Consider the following 20610-nt stretch of genomic DNA (forward strand, 5'->3'; position numbering starts at 1 on the left):
GAAATATGGTTCTGTCAGATCACTTCCTGGTATTACATTCCTAAGTCGTAATAGTAATAAGCAGCATTGGAAGGCAACACTAATCGAATTGTATTTTTATTAAATCTAAATAATGAAAAGGTTTCAAAACCCAAAACATCCAATTTTTACATACATCACATTTAGTATCCAGCAGTGGCTCTAGGGGATGAAGACAAGCATGTGCTACTTTGATAACATGTTCAAGTTTTCGAGCCTGTTCTTCTACTTTTGCAGCCAAAAATAATGCAGTAGGTGATATTATCTGTGGAAAAGATAATATTTGGTGATTTAAAAACAAATAAATTTTGGAAACACCTTCTACTTTCTAAGGGAGGGGGCATGCAAAAAAGGAATGCCATATTAATAGTATGAACTGAAGTTGGGCTATGACGAGATTAAATTTTTTAAAAGTTATTCATTAGATAGAACTAGTTACCTCAGTCTATAAAATCTGTTTTACTTGTTTTGCAAGTAGAATTCTAAAAGGAAAAAGACTTACACTTTAGCTAAAAGAGAGTTTAAATAATATTAACGCACATTGTGGAGGTAAAGGAAAAAACTCAAGCAAAATAATGAAGCCAAAGCTTTAAAAAAAAAAAAAAGAAAAAAGAAAAAAAGAAAAGTGGGTAAAGTATACCCAGATTTTCCCTTTGGAGGCAGTCACCACTTACTAGGATTCTTTTAATCAATGCTTCATTTTGCGGCTAAGAGCTATACAATCTTGCTTAAGAGAGAAAAAGAAAAAGAATCTACAAGGCAAAATAAGAGGATTCTGAACATGAAACTGCTCCCTAATATCTCTATTACTTCAATACAGCAATATTAAAAGTAGCTAAAAAACCAGGGAATATAAACATGTAAGACAAACCAATAGAGCAGAAACCTTTCTAACTGGAGATGAAAAAATTAACTTTTTTTTTTTTTAGCTTTAGTAAGTTATGTTCTTGGGACAGAAACATAAGAACATTGCACTATAAAGATACTAAGAGAACACCAATTTTGAGCAAATATTTACCCAAAAACTTAGTAGTAAACCAAATAATTGCTGACTCAGAAAACTGGCATAATTTAAGTTCAAATAACATTCTAGGAATATATACAAAAAATTTTTCATGGAAAGATAATTTCTAAACGTCAAGATTCAGGTACATTATTTTTCAAGAGATGAGTATCTAAGTCTAACTGCATCTGAGGGGTTATCAATCACTATACAGAAACAATGCCAAAAGAAGGAGGGGAGGAGAGAGGGGGGCATAAGTCAAGCTACATGATTTGGGTAGTTAACATAAGGAGAAAATTTGATACAGGGGAGATGGATCTTTCTTCTGATAGCTTTTAAAACAACTTATAAATATTCTTGAGATATAAAATTTAATCACTGGATTTTGGATCTGAAAGGGGCCTTCTCTAGTCCAACTGCATTTGCAGATGAGTCAATGGAGTAAAAATGACTTCACGAAGTTCTCTTCCTGTGTATAAATCTTTAAAACATATCTAAAATTAAGTGAGTTTGGCTACAAACAACCAGCAATAATGTTACCTTAAATAGACTGAATAATTCCATCTTGGACTTTCAATTTATTTCAGTCTCTTAAAATTACAACAGGAAATGATTTAAAAAACTGAGAATGCTCAGAAAAGCAACTTATTCTTAGTTTTCATAGATACAGACTAAACTGTTATTCTTTACAACAGATTTAATTAAGCAATACCAAAATTAGTCAATATTCTTGAAATACCAGTTATATGGCAGTCATCCAGGGCAGGGGGGTCCCTGAGATGTAGAAAGTGTAAGATAACTGAGAGTGGACAATTATCTTCTATCTGTTCTGTCATTCTGTCTACATACTGAAAATTTCTTACCACTGCTACCTAGTCTGTTTGATTAATTCCTTTTCTATTTAACAGCTTGCCTCAAAAGATCACACCCACCCAAGGTAAAATTCCCGAGTAAGAGTGAATTGCTCTTCTTTATTCAATAGCAAATGGTGTATTCCTCTATCATTGTACTTACACTGTACTCTAACTTGGGGTTTATTAATTTTGTCTGCCCTACCAGTCTAGAAGCAGCTTGAACACAGAGACTAAATTATTCATTCGTTATCCAGCATTGTGAGCTGCTGTTCAAAATGCTTGCTTAATGAATGACATGTGGATAATCCACATATTAATATAAAGGCACCAATATTAAGTTCAGAGTATTCCAAATGTCAAAACAAAAAATCTAAGAGCCAATGCCAAGGTAAGAAATGCAAGAAACACTCAATAAAATGAAGATACTCTCAGTTTCCCACAATCTCTCATTTATTATCTCGTTCATGTCTAAGAGGGAAATGGCTAAGTCAACCTTCAAATGCTAGAACTCTTTGTCAAACAGTGAAGCAATACAGGCTCAAATGAAAAGTCAAATTAGACTGAACTTAATATTTAAACTGTCTTCCTAACACCAAATAATCCAGAATTTCTCTTACTTGCCTAAAGGGCACTTCTAAAAGTCTCCAATGAGTTTTTCTTGGTAAAATCTCTTAGGACTCCCAGTCACAGCTCCATCCTCTTCAGACTTTTTGTAAACCTCAATATCAAGAAGCACTTTCAAACCACATAGCTCTTCTCCTTAGAAGACAGTCTCAATGGACACAAAATATGCATGCTAGTGAATGATTCTAAAATTCTACAAAAAAGTTTTAAAAATTAAGTATTCAAGGAGCTAAGCAATGATCTTCAGGATAGGTTCCTGGTTTATTTACCCACACTCCTCACAGAAGTCTTTCTGTTCTCCCTCTAAATAGGGCTCAATTCTCATCCTCCTCCAGTGCAACTAATACCCAACACTCTTCCAAAGTTCCTGGTGAAATCCACTACCTCCATTCACATTTCCTCCTCTACTGCCTGCAAACATCTTACTCCATCAGGGCTGTAAAAACAAAACAAAACAAAACACCTTTTTAGATACTTTGTGAATTATCCATGCGAGGCTTTAATTTTAAGGATGACTAAGGAAGGTAATCAAACTAGGTACCACTGCTTTTTGTATGAAAAGCTGACTTTGTTGTTTAGCTTATTAAAACAAAAATAACTCAAAAACCTTTAAGTAACGACAATACTTCTAGTTGGTCGGTGGCTTTTAAAGGTGAGCATACTTCTGAAGGCAACAAACATTCATTAGCAAACTTGGTTCAAAGTAAAAGAATTCACACCAATATTGGAGTAGACATTTGGTTGGTTCAAATGACCAATTACAAACTGAGATTCAGTTCACTGGGGACAGGGACCATGCACTATTCATCTTTTGTGTTCTGGTACTGAGTTTAATAAACTTTCTCAAGTTACTGTAACTAAAGGGAAGAAAAACTGATCTTTAAATAGTGTCCACAGTTTGTCACTCTAGCAGATGTACAACTATTTCAAGGGTATATTACATTCTCAAAACAAGACAAATTTCTACAGAAATATACCATACAAATGATGGAGAGGGGGAGGTAGAGGTGATGAAGCCAGCTGTAGCACAGTAGTCAGACTGCCTCAGTGGAATCCTGGCTCTGTTATCTGACTAGCCTAGGCAAATTACTTATTCTCTTTGTGGCTCTGTTTCCGCATCTGTAAAATGGGAGAAATAGTATCTGCTTATTAAGTTGTGGTAAGGATTAAATGAATCAATATATGTAAAGCACTTAGAATAGTGCCCCATTGTAATATGACTCAAATATTATTATTACTATGCTGCAAAATGAAACAACAGTTGTGTATTTTTAGGGTTGATCTTAAATTTAAAAAGTGATTTAACATGCTCATCAAAATTCCCTTCTTTCTCGCTCACCTTCTTTCTTCCACGGTTAAACTCAATTCTTTAAAGGGTTCATTGTAGTCCTAACTAATAAGCAGATTCAAACACTGAAATGATGACACCTGACTTTACTTCAATGATTACACTTGTACTCCTCTCTTCCCTTCTCCCTCCAGCTGTTTTTACATTCTTCTCTTATTCTATTCCTTTGTATGTTTCCATTCCTACCTCTTGATCTGACTCCCTTCCTTCTCCATCTTTTTCCTCCTGCCCATTCCTGGCCGCTGTCTCCCCCTTCTGCTCATGATGCCCTCACTGCTGACATTCTTCACTCTCCATTGCTGCCTTCAACCCTGATAGTTGGAGGCAAGGTCAGTTTGCAATAACAAAAAGCTTGGGTGATTTCTAAGTCACTAAAAATGGCTACATCAAAATCAGTTTCAAATAAATCATTCTGGTCTTTATTCTTTTAGTAGTTAATTTTCTGCATACACTTTGTGTATACATTTTTATTTAAGAACTAGCCATAGCTGTTTTATTACTCTTCAACTTTAAATGCAAAAAAGCCCTTAACAGAAGCAAAGACCTCCAAGTCTGCTTTCTATTTGCTAATACATCATCAACCAGCTTTTTCTAATCTTTTCTTAGGTTTCATCTTTAGGTCCTACAGGCTGGTGAGGCCATTTCTGCCTTGTCCCTTAACTGCCCCAACACTTCCTGTCCCCTAAGAATAGGAGTAACTATTTTCTGTGCCTTGAAGACGCTTCATTAATAAATATCCAGCTAGTTCTAGATACCACAGTCTGAATCTGGAACTCACTTGCCTATGGCTATAGTTACAGAAAAGTGGTAATGGTTTAACTTCAGCAAAGACTCACAGAAAGAGGATCCCAGAACAGGAAAAGTAAAGTAAAAACTTAGATATGAAGAAAAACAGCCCCTCAACAAAGAAGAAAATGGAATAGGTCAAAATGTCCGTTTGTTACTAAGAAAGATCACCAAGTTTCAACAAATTAACCCAAAATTCCAGTACAATGTTAAAAAGGGGTTTAAACCCTTAATTTTACTGCACTGAAAAGACTGACATTTCAGTGTTACAGAAAATGTCATTAACTCACTCTGGCATTTTAGCTGTTTTCCTACCCATATAATTATGTGTGAGTGTAATACTGTCAACGTAAGAAATTTTATGTTGAGAATTTAAACAAATCTTCAGGTTGGATGTTATTTGGAACATCTAGTTACATTTTAAAAAGAGCTGGCTTAATAAAGACTGAAAAAATACTAGTATTCAGTATGGCTGAAAAATAGTACTGATGAAGAGAACAGGGCTTGATTTCCAGAGTAATTACATTATACTTAAATACATTTAATATGCTTAACACAATTTGGCATTTTAAAATTTATTTATTGAGGAGTACCTCATCATTATGAATTTGTTACAAAAAAAATCAATTTATAGTTTAAAATACCCTTAGCATTTCAAATGTTGGTGTTCAACTCTCCCTTACATATTCAGCTCCTACCAGCCCATAATAAACAATCATAGTACTGTGAAATAAGAACATTAACGTTGCATATGTATTCTATCATACCACATAAACCTTAAAAAAACCACTTTTCTTCAGATGGCTAAACAAACAAAAACTAATATTATAGAAGAATTAATACTGTGAAGATGGCTTGATTCTCCAAATTGATCTACAGATTCACACAATCCCTGTCAAATCCCAGCTTCTTTTCTGCAGTAACTGACCAGCTGATCCTAAAATTCATATGGAAATGCAAGGGACAGAGAATAACCAAAACAACCTTGAAAAAGAAGAACAAAGTTGAAAGACTCATACTTCCTGAATTCAAAACTTACAAGCTACAGTAATCAAGACTATGTGGTACTGCATAAAGACATATAGGTTGTGGAATAGAACAAAGAGTTCAGAAATAAACATTATATTTATGGTCAACTTATTTTTCAACAAGAGTGTCAAGATAATTCAATAAACAGTCTTTTCACCTAATAGTGCTGGGACAACCATATAATCACATGCAAAAAAATGAAGTCCATCCCTCCCTCTTTAACACCACAAACCAAAAGTAACTGAAAATGGATCACAGGACAAAATGTAAGCACTAAAGCTATTTAAAAAAACTCCTATAAGAATACAGCAATAAATCTTCATAACTTTGGATCAGGCAATGCTTTCTTAGATATACCAAAGCACAAGTGACAAAAGAAAAATATTAATAAATTGGATACATGTGCTACAAATGACACCATCAAGAATGTGAAAAAGACAAGCAATGGAATGGAAGAAAATACTCTCAAATTATTTTTCTGATAAGCGATTATTACCCAGAATATATAAAGACGTCCTACAACTTAGATTTTTTTTTTCAATAAATACATACTACAGTGCCTTAGCAACTGCAGTGGGTTGAATCCACAGATGTAGAACCTTGTATACAGAGGGCAGGGCAACGGTAAAGTTCTATGCATATTTCCTAGTGTGGGGGGGGTGGGGTCCCTAAACCCTGTACTGTTCAAGGCTTAAGCATATACAAACAGCCAACACACACAAGAAAAGATGCTCCAGACCATTAATCACTACGGAAATGCAAATCAAAACCATGAGATACTACTGTACACTCACTAGGATAACCATAATTTTGAAAAAAGCCAGTTTAAGTGTTGGCAAAGATGTGGAGGAAGTGGAACCATTTAACGCTGTTTATGGGAAGGTAAAATGGTATGAATACTTTGGAAAACCATTTGGCAGTTTCACAAAATGTCTTTTAAAAAGCTACCCAAGGGACTTCCCTGGTGGTTCAGTGGGTAAGACTCCTCACTCACAATGCAGGGGGCCCGGGTTCAATCCCTAGTCAGGGAACTAGATCCCGCATGCATGTTGCAACTGAGTGTCCACATGCAGCAACTAAGAAGTCCACATGCCTCAACTAAAAGATCCCTCACGCCACAAGGAAAATCCCATGTGCCACAACTAAGACCCGGTGCTGCCAAAATAAATAAATAAATAAAATATTTTAAAAAAAAAAGCTACCTAAGATTACTGAGGTCTAGGTTTACCATGCAATCTAGCAATTCCACTCCCAGATATATACTCAAGAGAAAACAAAACCTTAACTCCACACAAAACCTTGCACACGAATGTTCACACCAGCATTATTCACAATAGCAAAAAATTTGAAACAACCTAGATGTCCACAAACTGATAAATGGACGAATAAAATGAGGTATATCCACACAATGAATGGAATGTTACTCAGCAGTAAAAAGGAATGAAGTGCTAATATATGCTACACCATGGGCGAATCTTGGAAACATTATGCTAAGTGTAATACCACATATTGCATAATTCCATTTATATGCAATGTCCAGAATAGGCAAATCTACAGAGACAGAATGGTTGTCCAGGATTGGGAGGGGGGAGAAAAATCAGCGAACTGCTAATAGGCATGGGGTTTCTTTTTGGGGTGATGAAAGTACTATACACTTAGATTGTGATAATGTCTGCATAACTCTATAAATATACCCACTGAATTACACATTCTAAACTGGTGAATTTAAGGTATATTTTCATCACCCGCAAAAGAAACCCTATGCCCATTAGTTCACATCACATCTATTTCCTTAAATATGACATACACGGAGTACTTAACATGCCAGCATTACAACTAGGACCACAACTTATATTTAAGTATAAAATATTAAGTTAATGCCCCAAAATGCTGTGGGGTGGTAAGGATGTTTTTATCACTTTCCTCATTCCCTAGAATGTGTACACATGTTTATAGTAGAATGTATAGTGATATAATCTGATTTTCACTTAAAAAAATTACTGTAAACAATTTTATGTACTAAAAATATCTTTGTTATGCCTTCAAAATCAGTTTATAAATTACATAAAGTCAGTCTTCATACAGAGACCTTTGTGTGCCTTGGCTAATGCAAACACTCTTTGCATATTTGTTAACATAAAAATCTGCTCTATTCTATAGACCAGGCTCAGTTTAGAATTACCACATCACCAAGTTGTATAAAATACTTTCTTAGTTCTGGGACAAATAAGCTAAAGCCATCAAAGAAGCATATGAACTAACAAGACTAGCAGACACAAGTATGTGTGTGTGCACGAAAAAAAGTATGAATTATATGAATATTTTACAATCATTTAATTTTGAGGGAAAAAAGCTGCTTCATGAAGACTTTATAAAGACTTGTATAAGATATGGTCAATACATTCCACCAGTCAACATATGTAACTAGACATATAGAGCACCATGTTTCAAAATAACCTTAAAGCTTTTTTTAAAAACTTTGAGCTCTTTTCAGAATCAATCTGAAAAATAATCTAACAAGAATATCACATGCTTTCATATGTCTATCAAACTCTCTCTGATGGATCTTCTTGCTTACTCAAATCTTCTTGCTTCCTCAAATCTCCACAGAAAATCAGAGTAACAAGATAGCAAAACCAAGAGCCTATGGATGCTTATAACCACACCACTTAACAAGGAAATCCCAAAATACAAATGGGAGAGGAGAAAACAGGCTACTGTAACCACAATACCTACAGTATCAGCATCTATGCAGTAAGGAAAGGGAAGTAATGGGGCATGTGCTGGACTTGATAACAGAAGAAACTCAAAGTAGCCAACAGGCACCCACTGGAAACCATGGCAGGTCAATTTGATAACAGCAGCTAAACCTGGGAAAAATTTTGTCAAGTCCAATTAAGTGGATGAATGCATGAGGCCTAGAATAAGGCTTAAAGGGTTGAAGCTAACTTCTATGAACTTTTGAAACTGATCTCCCAAGGCTCTCTTCCAGGACTCCATATTGAAGAAAAACTTCTGGGAACAAAAAGCAAAATTGGCAGGACAGGTACAAGGCAAAGCAGAGATAAAAATGAGGTAGGGGAACACAGCCAGGAAACCCCAGAAAGCAACCTGCTACATTTCTGAATATCACACAAAATAACAGTGAAGTTAGAAAAGCTCCTCTGAAACACATCTACTTAAAACTCAGGAAAACTAATCTCTGAAAAAAGTGAGTATCACAAAAAGTATTTAGGTCTCACAAAGATACTATAAGAAAAAAATTAGAAGAGTTGTCCCTAAGCAACAAAAATCACACTAGAAAGAACTGCTTAAAAAAAAAGTCAACAAATGGTACTGAGAAAACAATATCCGCATGCAAAAATCAGACCCTTACCTTACACCACATATAAAAATTAGCTCACTATGGACCAAAGACTTAAATGTAAGAACTAAAACTATAAAACTTAGAAGAATACGGGAAATAATTTTGGATTATAATTTTGGATTTGGCAATTATTTCTTTTTCTTTTTCCCCGCAGTACGCGGGCCTCTCACTGTTGTGGCCTCTCCTGTTGCAGAGCACAGACTCCAGACGCACAGTCCCAGCGGCCACGGCTCATGGGCCCAGCCGCTCCACGGCATGTGGGATCTTCCTGGACCAGGGCACAAACCCATGTCCCCTGCATCGGCAGGCGGACTCTCAACCACTGCGCCACCAGGGAAGCCCAGCAATGATTTCTTGGATATGACACCAAAAGCACAGGCAACAGGCTTCCCTGGTGCCGATGCAGGGGACATGGGTTCGTGGCCCGGTCTGGGAAGATCCCACATGCCGTGGAGCGGCTGGGCCCATGAGCCATGGCCGCTGGGACTGTGCGTCCGGAGTCTGTGCTCTGCAACAGGAGAGGCCACAACAGTGAGAGGCCCGCGTACTGCCGGGAAAAAAAAAAGAAAGCACAGGCAACAAAAGAAAAAATTTGGACTTCATCAAAATTAAAACCTTTTGTGCACTAAAATATATATATTTTTTATATATATATATATATACACATATATATGAAGTTGGCCTACAGAATGGGAGAAAATACTTGCAAATCATGTATATGATAAGGGATCAATATCCAGAGTATATGAAGAACTCATACAACTTAACAACAAAATACTCAACTAAAATATGGACAAAGGACTTGAGTAGACATTTCTCCAAAGAAGATAAATGACCAATAATCACATGAAAAGATGCTCAACACCAGTAGTCATCAGAGAATCTCAAATCAAAACTACAATGAAATATTATTTCACACCTGTTAGGATGGTTATTATCAGAAAACCAGAAGAGTAAGTGTTGGTGGGGCTTCCCTGGTGGCACAGGGGTCAAGAATCCGCCTGCAAATGCAGGGGACATGGGTTCGAGCCCTGGTCTGGGAAGATCCCACATGCTGTGGAGCAACTAAGCCCATGCGCCACAACTACTGAGCCTGCATTCTAGAGCCCACATGCCCAGAGCCCGTGCTCTGCAACAAGAGAAGCCACAGCAATGAAGAGTAGCCACTTTCTGCAACCAGAGAAAAGCCTGTGCGCAGCAACAAAGACCCAATGCAGCCAAAAACACCAAAAAAGAGTGTTGGTGAGGATGTGAAATTGGCATCTGTGTGCATTACTAGTTGGAATATGAGATGGTGCTATTGCTATGGAAAACAGTACGGCAGTTCCTCAAAAAATTAAACCCAGAATTACAATGTGATCCAGTAAATCCATTTCTGGGTATACACCCTGAAATACTGAAAGCAAGGAATTGAGCAATCTGTATATTCATGTTTATAGCAGCTATCCATCTGTCCATTAACAAATTAAAATGGATGAACAACTGTAGTACAAACATACAATGGAATATTACTCAGCTTTAGAAAGAAAGGAAATTCTGACACATGCTACAACAAACACGAATCTTGAAGACATCAGGTAAAGTGAAATAAGCTAGACACGAAAGTTCAAATATTTTAAGATTCCACTTACAGGAGGTACCAAGAATAGTGAAATTCATAGCAATGTAGAATGGTGGTTGCTGGGGGTGGGGAGAAAGGGGAAATGTGAAGTTTGATTACAAAACAGACTTTCAGTTTGTGAAGATAAAACGTTCTGGATATGGATGGATGGTGGGGATGGGTGCACACAATGTGAATGTACTTAATGTCACTGAACTGTACACTTAAAAATGGTTTAAATGTTACATTTTATGTTATATTTTACCACAATTAAAAACACCAAAAAATTTAACAAACCAACACACCTCCAAACTAACAGACATTAAAAAAATGATTCAGATGGTGAATTTGCACCTACAAGACGGTGGAGGAGTAAGACATGGAGATCACCTTCCTCCCCACAAATACATCAAAACTACATCTACATATGGAGCAAGCTACAGAACAGAGACAAAAGGATAGGGACGGGACCTGCACCAGTGGGAGGGAGCTGTGAAGGAGGAAAGGTTTCCACACACTAGGAAGCCCCTTCGCAAGCAGAGACTGCGGGTGGTGGAGCAGGGAGCTTCGGGGCCACGGAGGAGAGCACAGCAACAGGGGTGCGGAGGGCAAAGCGGAGAGATCCCCGCACAGAGGATCGGTGCTGACCAGCACTCACCAGCCCAAGAGGCTTGTCTGCTCACCCACCGGGGCGGGCGGGGGCTGGGAGCTGAGGCTCAGGCTTCAGAGGTCAGATCCCAGGGACAGGACTGGGGTTGGCTGCGTGAACACAGCCTGAAGGGGGCTAGTGCGCCACAGCTAGCTGGGAGGGAGTCCGGAAAAAGTCTGGAGCTGCCGAAGAAGCAAAAGACCACTGTTTCCAGGTGTGCGAGGAGAGGGGATTCAGAGCACCGCCTAAATGAGCTCCAGAGACAGGCACGAGCCGTGGCTATCAGCACGGACACCAGAGATGGGCATGAGACCCTAAGGCTGCCGCTGCAGTCACCAAGAAGTCTGTGTGCGAGCACAGGTCACTGTCCACACCGCCCCTCCCGGGAGCCTGTGCAGCCCGCCACTGCCAGGGTCCCGTGATCCAGGGACAATTTCCCTGGGAGAACACACGGTGCGCCTAAGGCTGGTGCAACGTCCTGCTGGCCTCTGCTGTCTGCTGCCGCAGCCTCGCCCTGCATCCATACCCCTCCCCACCCCAGAGCCTGAGTGAGCCCCCGAATCAGCCAATTCTTTAACCTTGTCCTGTCTGGGTGGGGAACAGATGCCCTCAGGCAACCTACACGCAAAGGTGGGTCCAAACCCAAAGCTGAACCCCAAGAGCTGTGCAACATAGAAGGGAAAGGGAAATTTCTCCAGGTAGCCTCAGGAGCAGCAGATTAAATCTCCACAATCAACTTGATGTACCTGCATCTGTGGAATACCTAAATAGACAACAAATCATCCCAAAGTTGAGGTGGTGGACTTTGGGAGCAACTATAGACTTGGGGTTTGCTTTCTGCATCTAATTTATTTCTGGTTTTATGTTTATCTTAGTTTAGTATTTAGAGCTTATTATGACTGGTAGATTTTTATTGATTTGGTTGCTCCCTTCCTTTTTTAATTTTTTATATATATATATTTTTTCCTTTTTCTCTTTTTGTGTGTATGTGTATGCTTCTTCGTGTGATTTCTGTCTGTATAGCTTTGCTTTTGCCATTTGTCCTAGGGTTCTGACTGTCCGTTTTTTGTTTTTGTTTTTTAGTATAGATTTTAGCACTTGTTATCATTGGAAGATTTGTTTTTTTTGGTTTGGTTGCACTCTTTCTTTCCTTCTTTTTAAAATTACTTTTATTATTTTTAATAATTAATTTTAACACCTTTATTTTATTTATTTCTTTTCTTTCTTTCTTTTTTCTCCCTTTTCTTCTGAGCTGTGTGGCTGACAGGGTCTTGGTGCTCTGGGAGGGTGTCAGGCCTGTGTCTCTGAGGTGGGAGAGGCGAGTTCAGGACACTGGTCCACCAGAGACCTCCCGACCCCACATAATATCAAACTGCGAAAGCTCTCCCACAGATCTCCATCTCAAAGCCAAGACCGAGCTCAACTCAACAAGCAGCAAGCTACAGTTCTGGACACGCTATGCCAAACAACTAGCAACACAGGAACACAAACACACCCATTAGCAGAGAGGCTGCCTAAAATCATGGTCACAGACACCCCAAAACACACCACCAGATGCTGTCCTGCCTATCAGAAAGACAAGATCCAGCCTCATCCACCAGAACACAGGCACTAGTCCCCTCCACCAGGAAGCCTACACAACCCACCGAACCAACCTTACCCACTGGAAGGAGACACCAAAAACAATGGAAACTACGAACCTGCAGCCTGCGAAATGGAGACCCCAAACACAGCAAGTTAGGCAAAATGAGAAGACAGAGACATACACAGCGGATGAAAGAGCAGGATAAAAACCCACCAGACCTAACAAATGAAGAGGAAATAGGCAGTCTACCTGAAAAAGAATTCAGAGTAATGACAGTAAAGATGATCCAAAATCTTGGAAATAGAAGGAAGAAAATACAAGAAATGTTTAATAAGGACCTAGAAGAACTAAAGAGCAAACCAACAGTGATGAACACCACAATAACTGAAGTTAAAAATTCTCTAGAAGGAATCAATAGCAGAATAACTGAGGGAGAAGAACGGATACATGACCTGGAAGATAAAATAGTGGAAATAACTACTGCAAAGCAGAATAAAGAACAAAGAATGAAAAGAATTGAGGACAATCTCAGAGACCTCTGGAACAACATTAAACGCAACAACATTCAAATTACAGGGATCCCAGAAGAAGAAGAGAAAAAAAAAAGGGACTGAAAAAATATTTGAAGAGATTACAGTTGAAAACTTTCCTAATATGGGAAAGGAAATAGTCAATCAAGTCCAGGAAGCACAGAGAGTCCCATACAGGATAAATCCACGGAGAAACATGCCAAGACACACATTAATCAAACTATCAAAAATTAAATACAAAGAAAACATATTAAAACCAGCAAGGGAAAAATAACATACAAGGGAATCCCCAGAAGGTTAACAGCTGATCTTTCAGCAGAAACTCTGCAAGCCAGAAGGGAGTGGCAGGACATATTTAAAGTGATGAAAGGGAAAAACCTACAACCAGATTACTCTACCCAGAGAGGATCTCATTCAGATTGGATGCAGAAACTAAAACCTTTACAGATAAGCAAAAGCTAAGAGAATTCTGCACCACCAAACCAGCTCTACAACAAATGCTAAAGGAACTTCTCTAAGCAGGAAACACAAGAGGAGGAAAAGACTTACAATAACAAACCCAAAACAATTAAGAGAATGGTAATAGGAACATACATATCAATAACTACCTTAACTATAAATGGATTAAATGCTCCAACCAAAAGACACAGACTGGCTGAATGGATACAAAAACACCACCCATATATATGCTGTCTACAAGAGACCCACTTCAGACCTAGGGACACATGCAGACAGAAAGTGAGGGAATGGGAAAAGATATGCCATGCAAATGGAAATCAAAAGAAAGCTGGAGTAGCAATTCTCAAATCAGACAAAATAGACTCCAAAATAAAGACTATTACAAGAAACAAAGATGCACCCTACATAATCATCAAGGGATCAATCCAAGAAAAAGATATAACAATTGTAAATATTTATGCACCCAACGTAGGAGCACCTCAATACCTAAGGCAAATGCTAACAGCCATAAAAGGGGAAATCAACAGTAACATAATCATAGTAGGGGACTTTAGCACCCCACTTTCACCAATGGACAGATCATCCAAAATGAAAATAAATAAGGAAACACAAGCTTTAAATGATACGTTAAACAAGATGGACTTAATTGATATTTATAGGACATTCCATCCAAAAACAGAAGATTACACTTTCTTCTCAAGTGCTCATGGAACACTGTCCAAGATAGATATCTTGGGTCACAAACCAAGCCTAGGTAAATGTAAGAAAAATTAAATCGTATCAAGTATCTTTTCCAACCACAATGCTATGAGACTAGATATCAATTACAGGAAAATATCTGTAAAAAATACAAATACATGGAGGCTAAACAATACATTACTTAACCAAGAGATCAGAGAAGAAATCAAAAAGGAAACCAAAGAATACCTAGAAACAAATGACAATGAAAACACGATAACCCAAAACCGATGGGATGCAGCAAAAGCAGTTCTAAGAGGGAAGTTTATAGCAATACAATCCTACCACAAGAAACAAGAAAAATTTCAAATAAACAACCTAAACTTACACCTAAAGCAATTAGAGAAAGAAGAACAAAAACCCACCAAAGTTAGCAGAAGGAAAGAAAGCATAAACATCAGATCAGAAATAAATGAAAAAGAAATGAAGGAAATGATAGCAAAGATCAGTAAAACTAAAAACTAAAATTAATAAACAATTAGCCAGACTCATCAAGAAAAAAGGAAGACTCAAATCAACAGAATTAGAAATGAAAAAGGAGAAGTAACAACTGACACTGCAGAAATACAAAGGATCATGAGAGATTACTACAAGCAAGTGTATGCCAATAAAATGAACAAACTGGGAGAAATGGACATTCTTAGAAAAGCACAACCTTCTGAGACTGAACCAGGAAGAAACAGAAAATATAAACAGACCGATCGCAAGCACTGAAATTGAAACTGTGATTAAAAATCTTCCAACAAACAAAAGCCCAGGACCAGATGGCTTCACAGGTGAATTCAAACATTTAGAGAAGAGCTAACACCTATCCTTCTTAAACTCTTCCAAAACATACCAGAGGGAGGAATACTCCCGAACTCATTCTACAAGGCCACCATCACCCTGATACCAAAACCAGACAAAGATGTCACAAAGAAAGAAAACTACAGGCCAGTATCAGTGATGAACATAGATGCAAAAATCCTCAACAAAATACTAGCACACAGAATCCAACAGCACATTAAACGGTACACACCATGATCAAGTGGGGTTTATTGCAGGAATGCAAAGATTCTTCAATATTTTCAATATATGCAAATCAATCAATGCGATACACCATATTAACAAACTGAACGAGAAAAACCATATGATCATCTCAACAGACGCAGAAAAAGCTTTCGACAAAATTCAACACCCATGTATGATAAAAACCCTCCAGAAAGTAGGCATAGAGGGAACTTACTTCAACATAATAAAGGCCATATATGACAAACCCACATCCAACATCGTTCTCAATGGTGAAAAACTGAAAGCACTTCCACGAAGATCAGGAACAAGACAAGGTTGCCCACTCTCACCACTTTTATTCAACATTATTTTGGAAGTTTTAGCCATAGCAATCAGAGAAGAAAAAGAAATAAAAGGAATCCAAATTGGAAAAGAAGAAGTAAAACTGTCACTGTTTGCAGATAACATGATACTATACATAGAGAATCCTAAAAATGCTACCAGAAAACTACTAGAGCTAATCAATGAATTTGTAAAGTAGCAGGATACAAAATTAAAGCACAGAAATCTTTTGCATTCCTATACATTAATGATGAAAAATCTGAAAGAGAAATTAAAGAAACACTCCCATTTACCACTGCAACAACAACAACAAAATACCTAGGAATAAACCTACTTAGGGAGACAAAAGACCTATATGCAGAAAACTATAAGACACTGATGAAAGAAATTAAAGATGACACAAACAGATTGAGAGATGTATTGTGTTCATGGATTGGAACAATTAACATTGTTAAAAAGACCATACTACTCAAGGCAATCTACAGATTCAGTGCAATCCCTATCAAACTACCAATGGCATTTTTCACAGCACTAGAACAAAAAACTTCACTATTTATATGGAAACACAAAAGAGCCCAAATAGCCAAAGCAACCCTGAGAAAGAAAACGGAGCTGGAGGAATCAGGCTCCCTGACTTCAGACTATACTAAAAAGCTACAGTAATCAAGAAAGTATGGTACTGGCACAAAAACAGAAATATAGATCAATGGAACAAGATAGAAAGCCCAGAGATAAACCCATGCACATATGGTCACTTTATCTTTGATAAAGGAGGCTAGAATATACAATGGAGAAAAGACAGCCTCTTCAGTAAGTGGTGCTGGGAAAAGTGGACAGGTACATGTAAAAGAAAGAAATTAGAACACTCCCTAACACCATACACAAAAATAAACTCAAAATGCATTAAAGACCTAAACCTAAGGCCGGACACTATCAAACTCTTAGAGGAAAACATAGGCAGAACACTCTATGACATAAATCACAGCAAGATCCTTTTTGACCCACCTCCTAGAGAAATGGAAATAAAAACAAAAATAAACAAATGGGAGCTAATGAACCTTAAAACTTTTGCACAGCAAAGGAAACCATAAACAACACCAAAAGACAACCCTCAGAATGGGAGAAAACATTTGCAAATAAAGCAACTGACAAAGGATTAATCTCCAAAATTTACAAGCAGCTCATGCAGCTCAATAACAAAAAAACAAACAACCCGATCCAAAAATGGGCAGAAGACCTAAATAGACATTTCTCCAAAGAAGATATACAGACTGCCAACAAATACATGAAAGGATGCTGAACATCACTAATCATTAGAGAAATGCAAATCAAAACTACCATGAAGTATCACCTCACACCAGTCAGAATGGTCATCATCAAAAAATCTACAAACACGGGCTTCCCTGTGGCACAGTGGTTGAGAATCTGCCTGCTAATGCAGGGGACACGGGTTCAAGCCCTGGTCTGGGAGGAACCCACATGCTGCGGAGCAGCTAGGCCCGTGAGCCACAACTACTGAGCCTGCGCGTCTGGAGCCTGTGCTCCACAACAAGAGAGGCCCACGCACCGCGATGAACAGTGGCCCCCACTTGCCACAACTAGAGAAAGCCCTCGCACAGAAACGAAGACCCAACACAGCAAAAATAAATAAATAAATTAATAAACTCCTACCCCCAACATCTTAAAAAAAAAATCTACAAACAATAAATGCTGGAGACGGTGTGGAGAACAGGGAACCCTCTTGCACTGTTGGTAGGAATGTAAATTGATACAGCCACTATGGAGAACGGTATGGAGGTTCCTTAAAAAACTAGAACTACCATACGACCCAGTAATCCCACTACTGGGCATATACCCTGAGAAAACCAAAATTCAAAAAGTCATGTACCACAATGTTCATTGCAGCTCTATTTACAATAGCCAGGACATGGAAGCAACCTGTGTGTCCACTGACAGATGAGTGGATAAAGAAGATGTGGCATATATATATATACAATGGCATATTACTGAGCCATATATAGAAATGAAACTGAGTTATCTGTAGTGAGGTGGAAAGACCTAGAGTCTTTCATACAGAGTGAAGTAAGTCAGAAAGAGAAAAACAAATACTGTATGCTAACACATATATATGGAATCCCCCCACACAAAAAAAATGGTTCTGAAGAACATAGGGGCAGGACAGGAATAAAGATGCAGACATAGAGAATGGACTTGACACGGGGTGGGGGAAGGGTAAGCTGGGATGAAGTGAGAGAGTGGCATGGACATATATACACTACCAGATGTAAAGTAGACAGCTAGTGGGAATCAGCCGCATAGCACAGGGAAATCAGCTAGGTGCTTTGTGTCCACCTAGAGGGGTGGGATAGGGAGGGTGGGAGGGAGACACAAGACGGAGGAAATATGTGGATGTATGTACATGTATAACTGATTCACTGTTACACAGCAGAAACTAACACAGCATTGTAAAGCAATTATACTCCAATAAAGATGTTGAAAATAAAAGAAAAAAAAAGATTCATAACACAAAACCTAAGTAAAAAAGATATGAAATCACACATTCAAAGAGCACATCACACCCAGAACATAAGAGCATATCAACCCAGAACCACCTAGATTTTTAAGGAAAAAAAATCCTTTGGCCACTTAGGCAAAAATAAATATAAGAAAGTTAGATCACCACCCAAACTGCCAGCAATGCTTTATACCAGAAAAAAAGAAAAAAGCAATTGTTACACATTTAAGATACTTAAGAAAAGAAAGCACAAGCCAAAAATTTTATATCCAGCAAAACTGACCTTGGATATAAAGGGCACAAACAATTATCAACATCCAAGGATTCAGACAATATTGTTTCCATGATCTTCAAGATAACTTTAAACAATCAAAATGACTACAGAGACTTCAACATACGCACTGGTAGTGAACAATACAAATAAAGTTACTTGCAGAACTAAGCTTGAATGAAGATTAAAAGGGAGAGTTTTGTAATGGCTATTTATGATAATGTAGGTACAACTTTTAAAAACCAGGGGTGAGAGGGGAAAGCAAACAAAAACATTTAACTGTTCTCAGTAATTACACTGGTGGTGGTTATACTGTAATTCTGAGACATGTTTGTGTAATGTGGGATTAACAAGTGATATTGGGATATTTAAATCCTGTCATTCCCACATCCTTCAAAACTAAGATTTTTGGTGTGAAAGAAAGGTCACAGAGATGTAATACAAAAGAGGTTAAAGAAAAGAAAAAAGAAAGAAGTTAAGTAAAAAATGCTATTGTTGCTTGAATCAGAATGAATTCCTAAGATATCTTAAATATATATATTTAAAATGTATATATATATATATAACAAGTCCACCTATATTTTGTATAGTTCATATATTTACTGTTAAATGAAAAACAATATGTTGATGTGTATAGTGAATACATATTTACTATGTATTTCCTTGCTCTGTTCATTGAAGATGCCTAAAAACAAGACAAACATAGCAACAATGAGTATCTCCAGGGTCCAGGTTGATATCTTGTAATACCACTTTCTACTAAAAGAAAAAGCAGGGTTTCTTAAAGAAATGGCCATTTCAGCTGTGGATATAAAACATACAGGATGAACCTGGAATATCTTGCTATAACAGATACTGAGGAAACTATCCCAGACTATATGGGTACAGACAGAGTTACCAGATGGTCCAGCAATTCTACTCCTGGGTATATATTCAATAGAAACCAAAACATCTATCTACACAAAAACATACATAAATGTTCATAGTAGCAATATAACAGCCAAACAGTAGAAATAACCCAAATGTCCACTAACTGATAAATGTATATACAAAATGTGGTATAATGGTAGTTCAGCAAGAAAAATAAATGAAGTACTGATACATGCTACAACACAGACGAACCTTGAAAACATTATGTACTAAGTGAAAGAGGCCAGTCACAAAGGACCACACATTGAATGATTCCATTTATAGGGTATGTCCAGAATAGGCTGGTTGGAAGAATGGGAAGAGATGGCTAAAGGATGTGAGATTTCTTCTTGGGGTGACACAGATTTCTAAAATTGACGTACAACTTTGTGAACGTACGCAAAAACCACTGAATTGTACACTTTCAAAGGATGAAATATATGGTATGTAAATTTTATCTCAACAAAGGTGGTAAATACAGGGCAAGAATCAAGTATTTATTCTGCCTTTCCTATATGAACTTGTACCACCGGATGTCCAAATAGTGATGAATCACAACATTTCACTATACAAATATTCCAATTAATAAATGAAGAAGAAATGACAGAATTAAAGTATCACAACGAATAAAAGGATCTAGGCATTGAATATCGACAGCTGCTAACACCACAAAAAGACAACCAGACATCAGGTGCCTGCTGATTAAAGAATATAACATCACCTGTAGTCCTGCCAAAGGGATCTAACATGAGTCTGATCAAATTTCTGGATCCAACTGGCAATTTGCAGGGAATACAGCAACAAAGGAACATAATAAACTGCACCATGAATATACAGTTAGTAAAACCCAGACAGGTGGAAACTCTACAGGTATAATGTCCTAGGTCCTTCAACAGATAAAATTTAAGTAAAAGAAAGGGATAGAGGGGAAACCTGTACCTTGAGAGATTTAAGAAACCTACCAAATCCTTAATAATGGGAAAGGATAGGACA

At 37.7% G+C, this 20610-nt stretch overlaps 1 protein-coding gene across 13 annotated transcripts in view; it reads right to left on the bottom strand.

The window, feature by feature from the left end:
• CCNT2 (cyclin T2) overlaps nt 1-20610 on the bottom strand; it is a 50139-nt gene that overhangs the window by 20759 nt on the left and 8770 nt on the right. For 6 of the 13 annotated variants that reach the window (XR_009564652.1, XM_060302511.1, XM_060302509.1 and 3 more), the window contains one exon: nt 155-283. Coding sequence is in view for 9 of the 13 variants with exons in the window: in XM_060302511.1 (XP_060158494.1) it covers nt 155-283 (129 nt within the window). In the remaining 4 variants the exon portion in view is untranslated. Of the gene's footprint in view, nt 1-154; nt 284-2492; nt 2936-3476; nt 3619-4033; nt 4775-20610 lie in introns of those variants that run through there. The other 7 variants (XM_060302513.1, XM_060302515.1, XM_060302514.2 and 4 more) reach the window with 6 other exon arrangements.

This window comes from Globicephala melas, chromosome 7, assembly GCF_963455315.2.
Source record: "Globicephala melas chromosome 7, mGloMel1.2, whole genome shotgun sequence".
In the NCBI taxonomy this organism is placed as follows: domain Eukaryota; kingdom Metazoa; phylum Chordata; class Mammalia; order Artiodactyla; family Delphinidae; genus Globicephala; species Globicephala melas.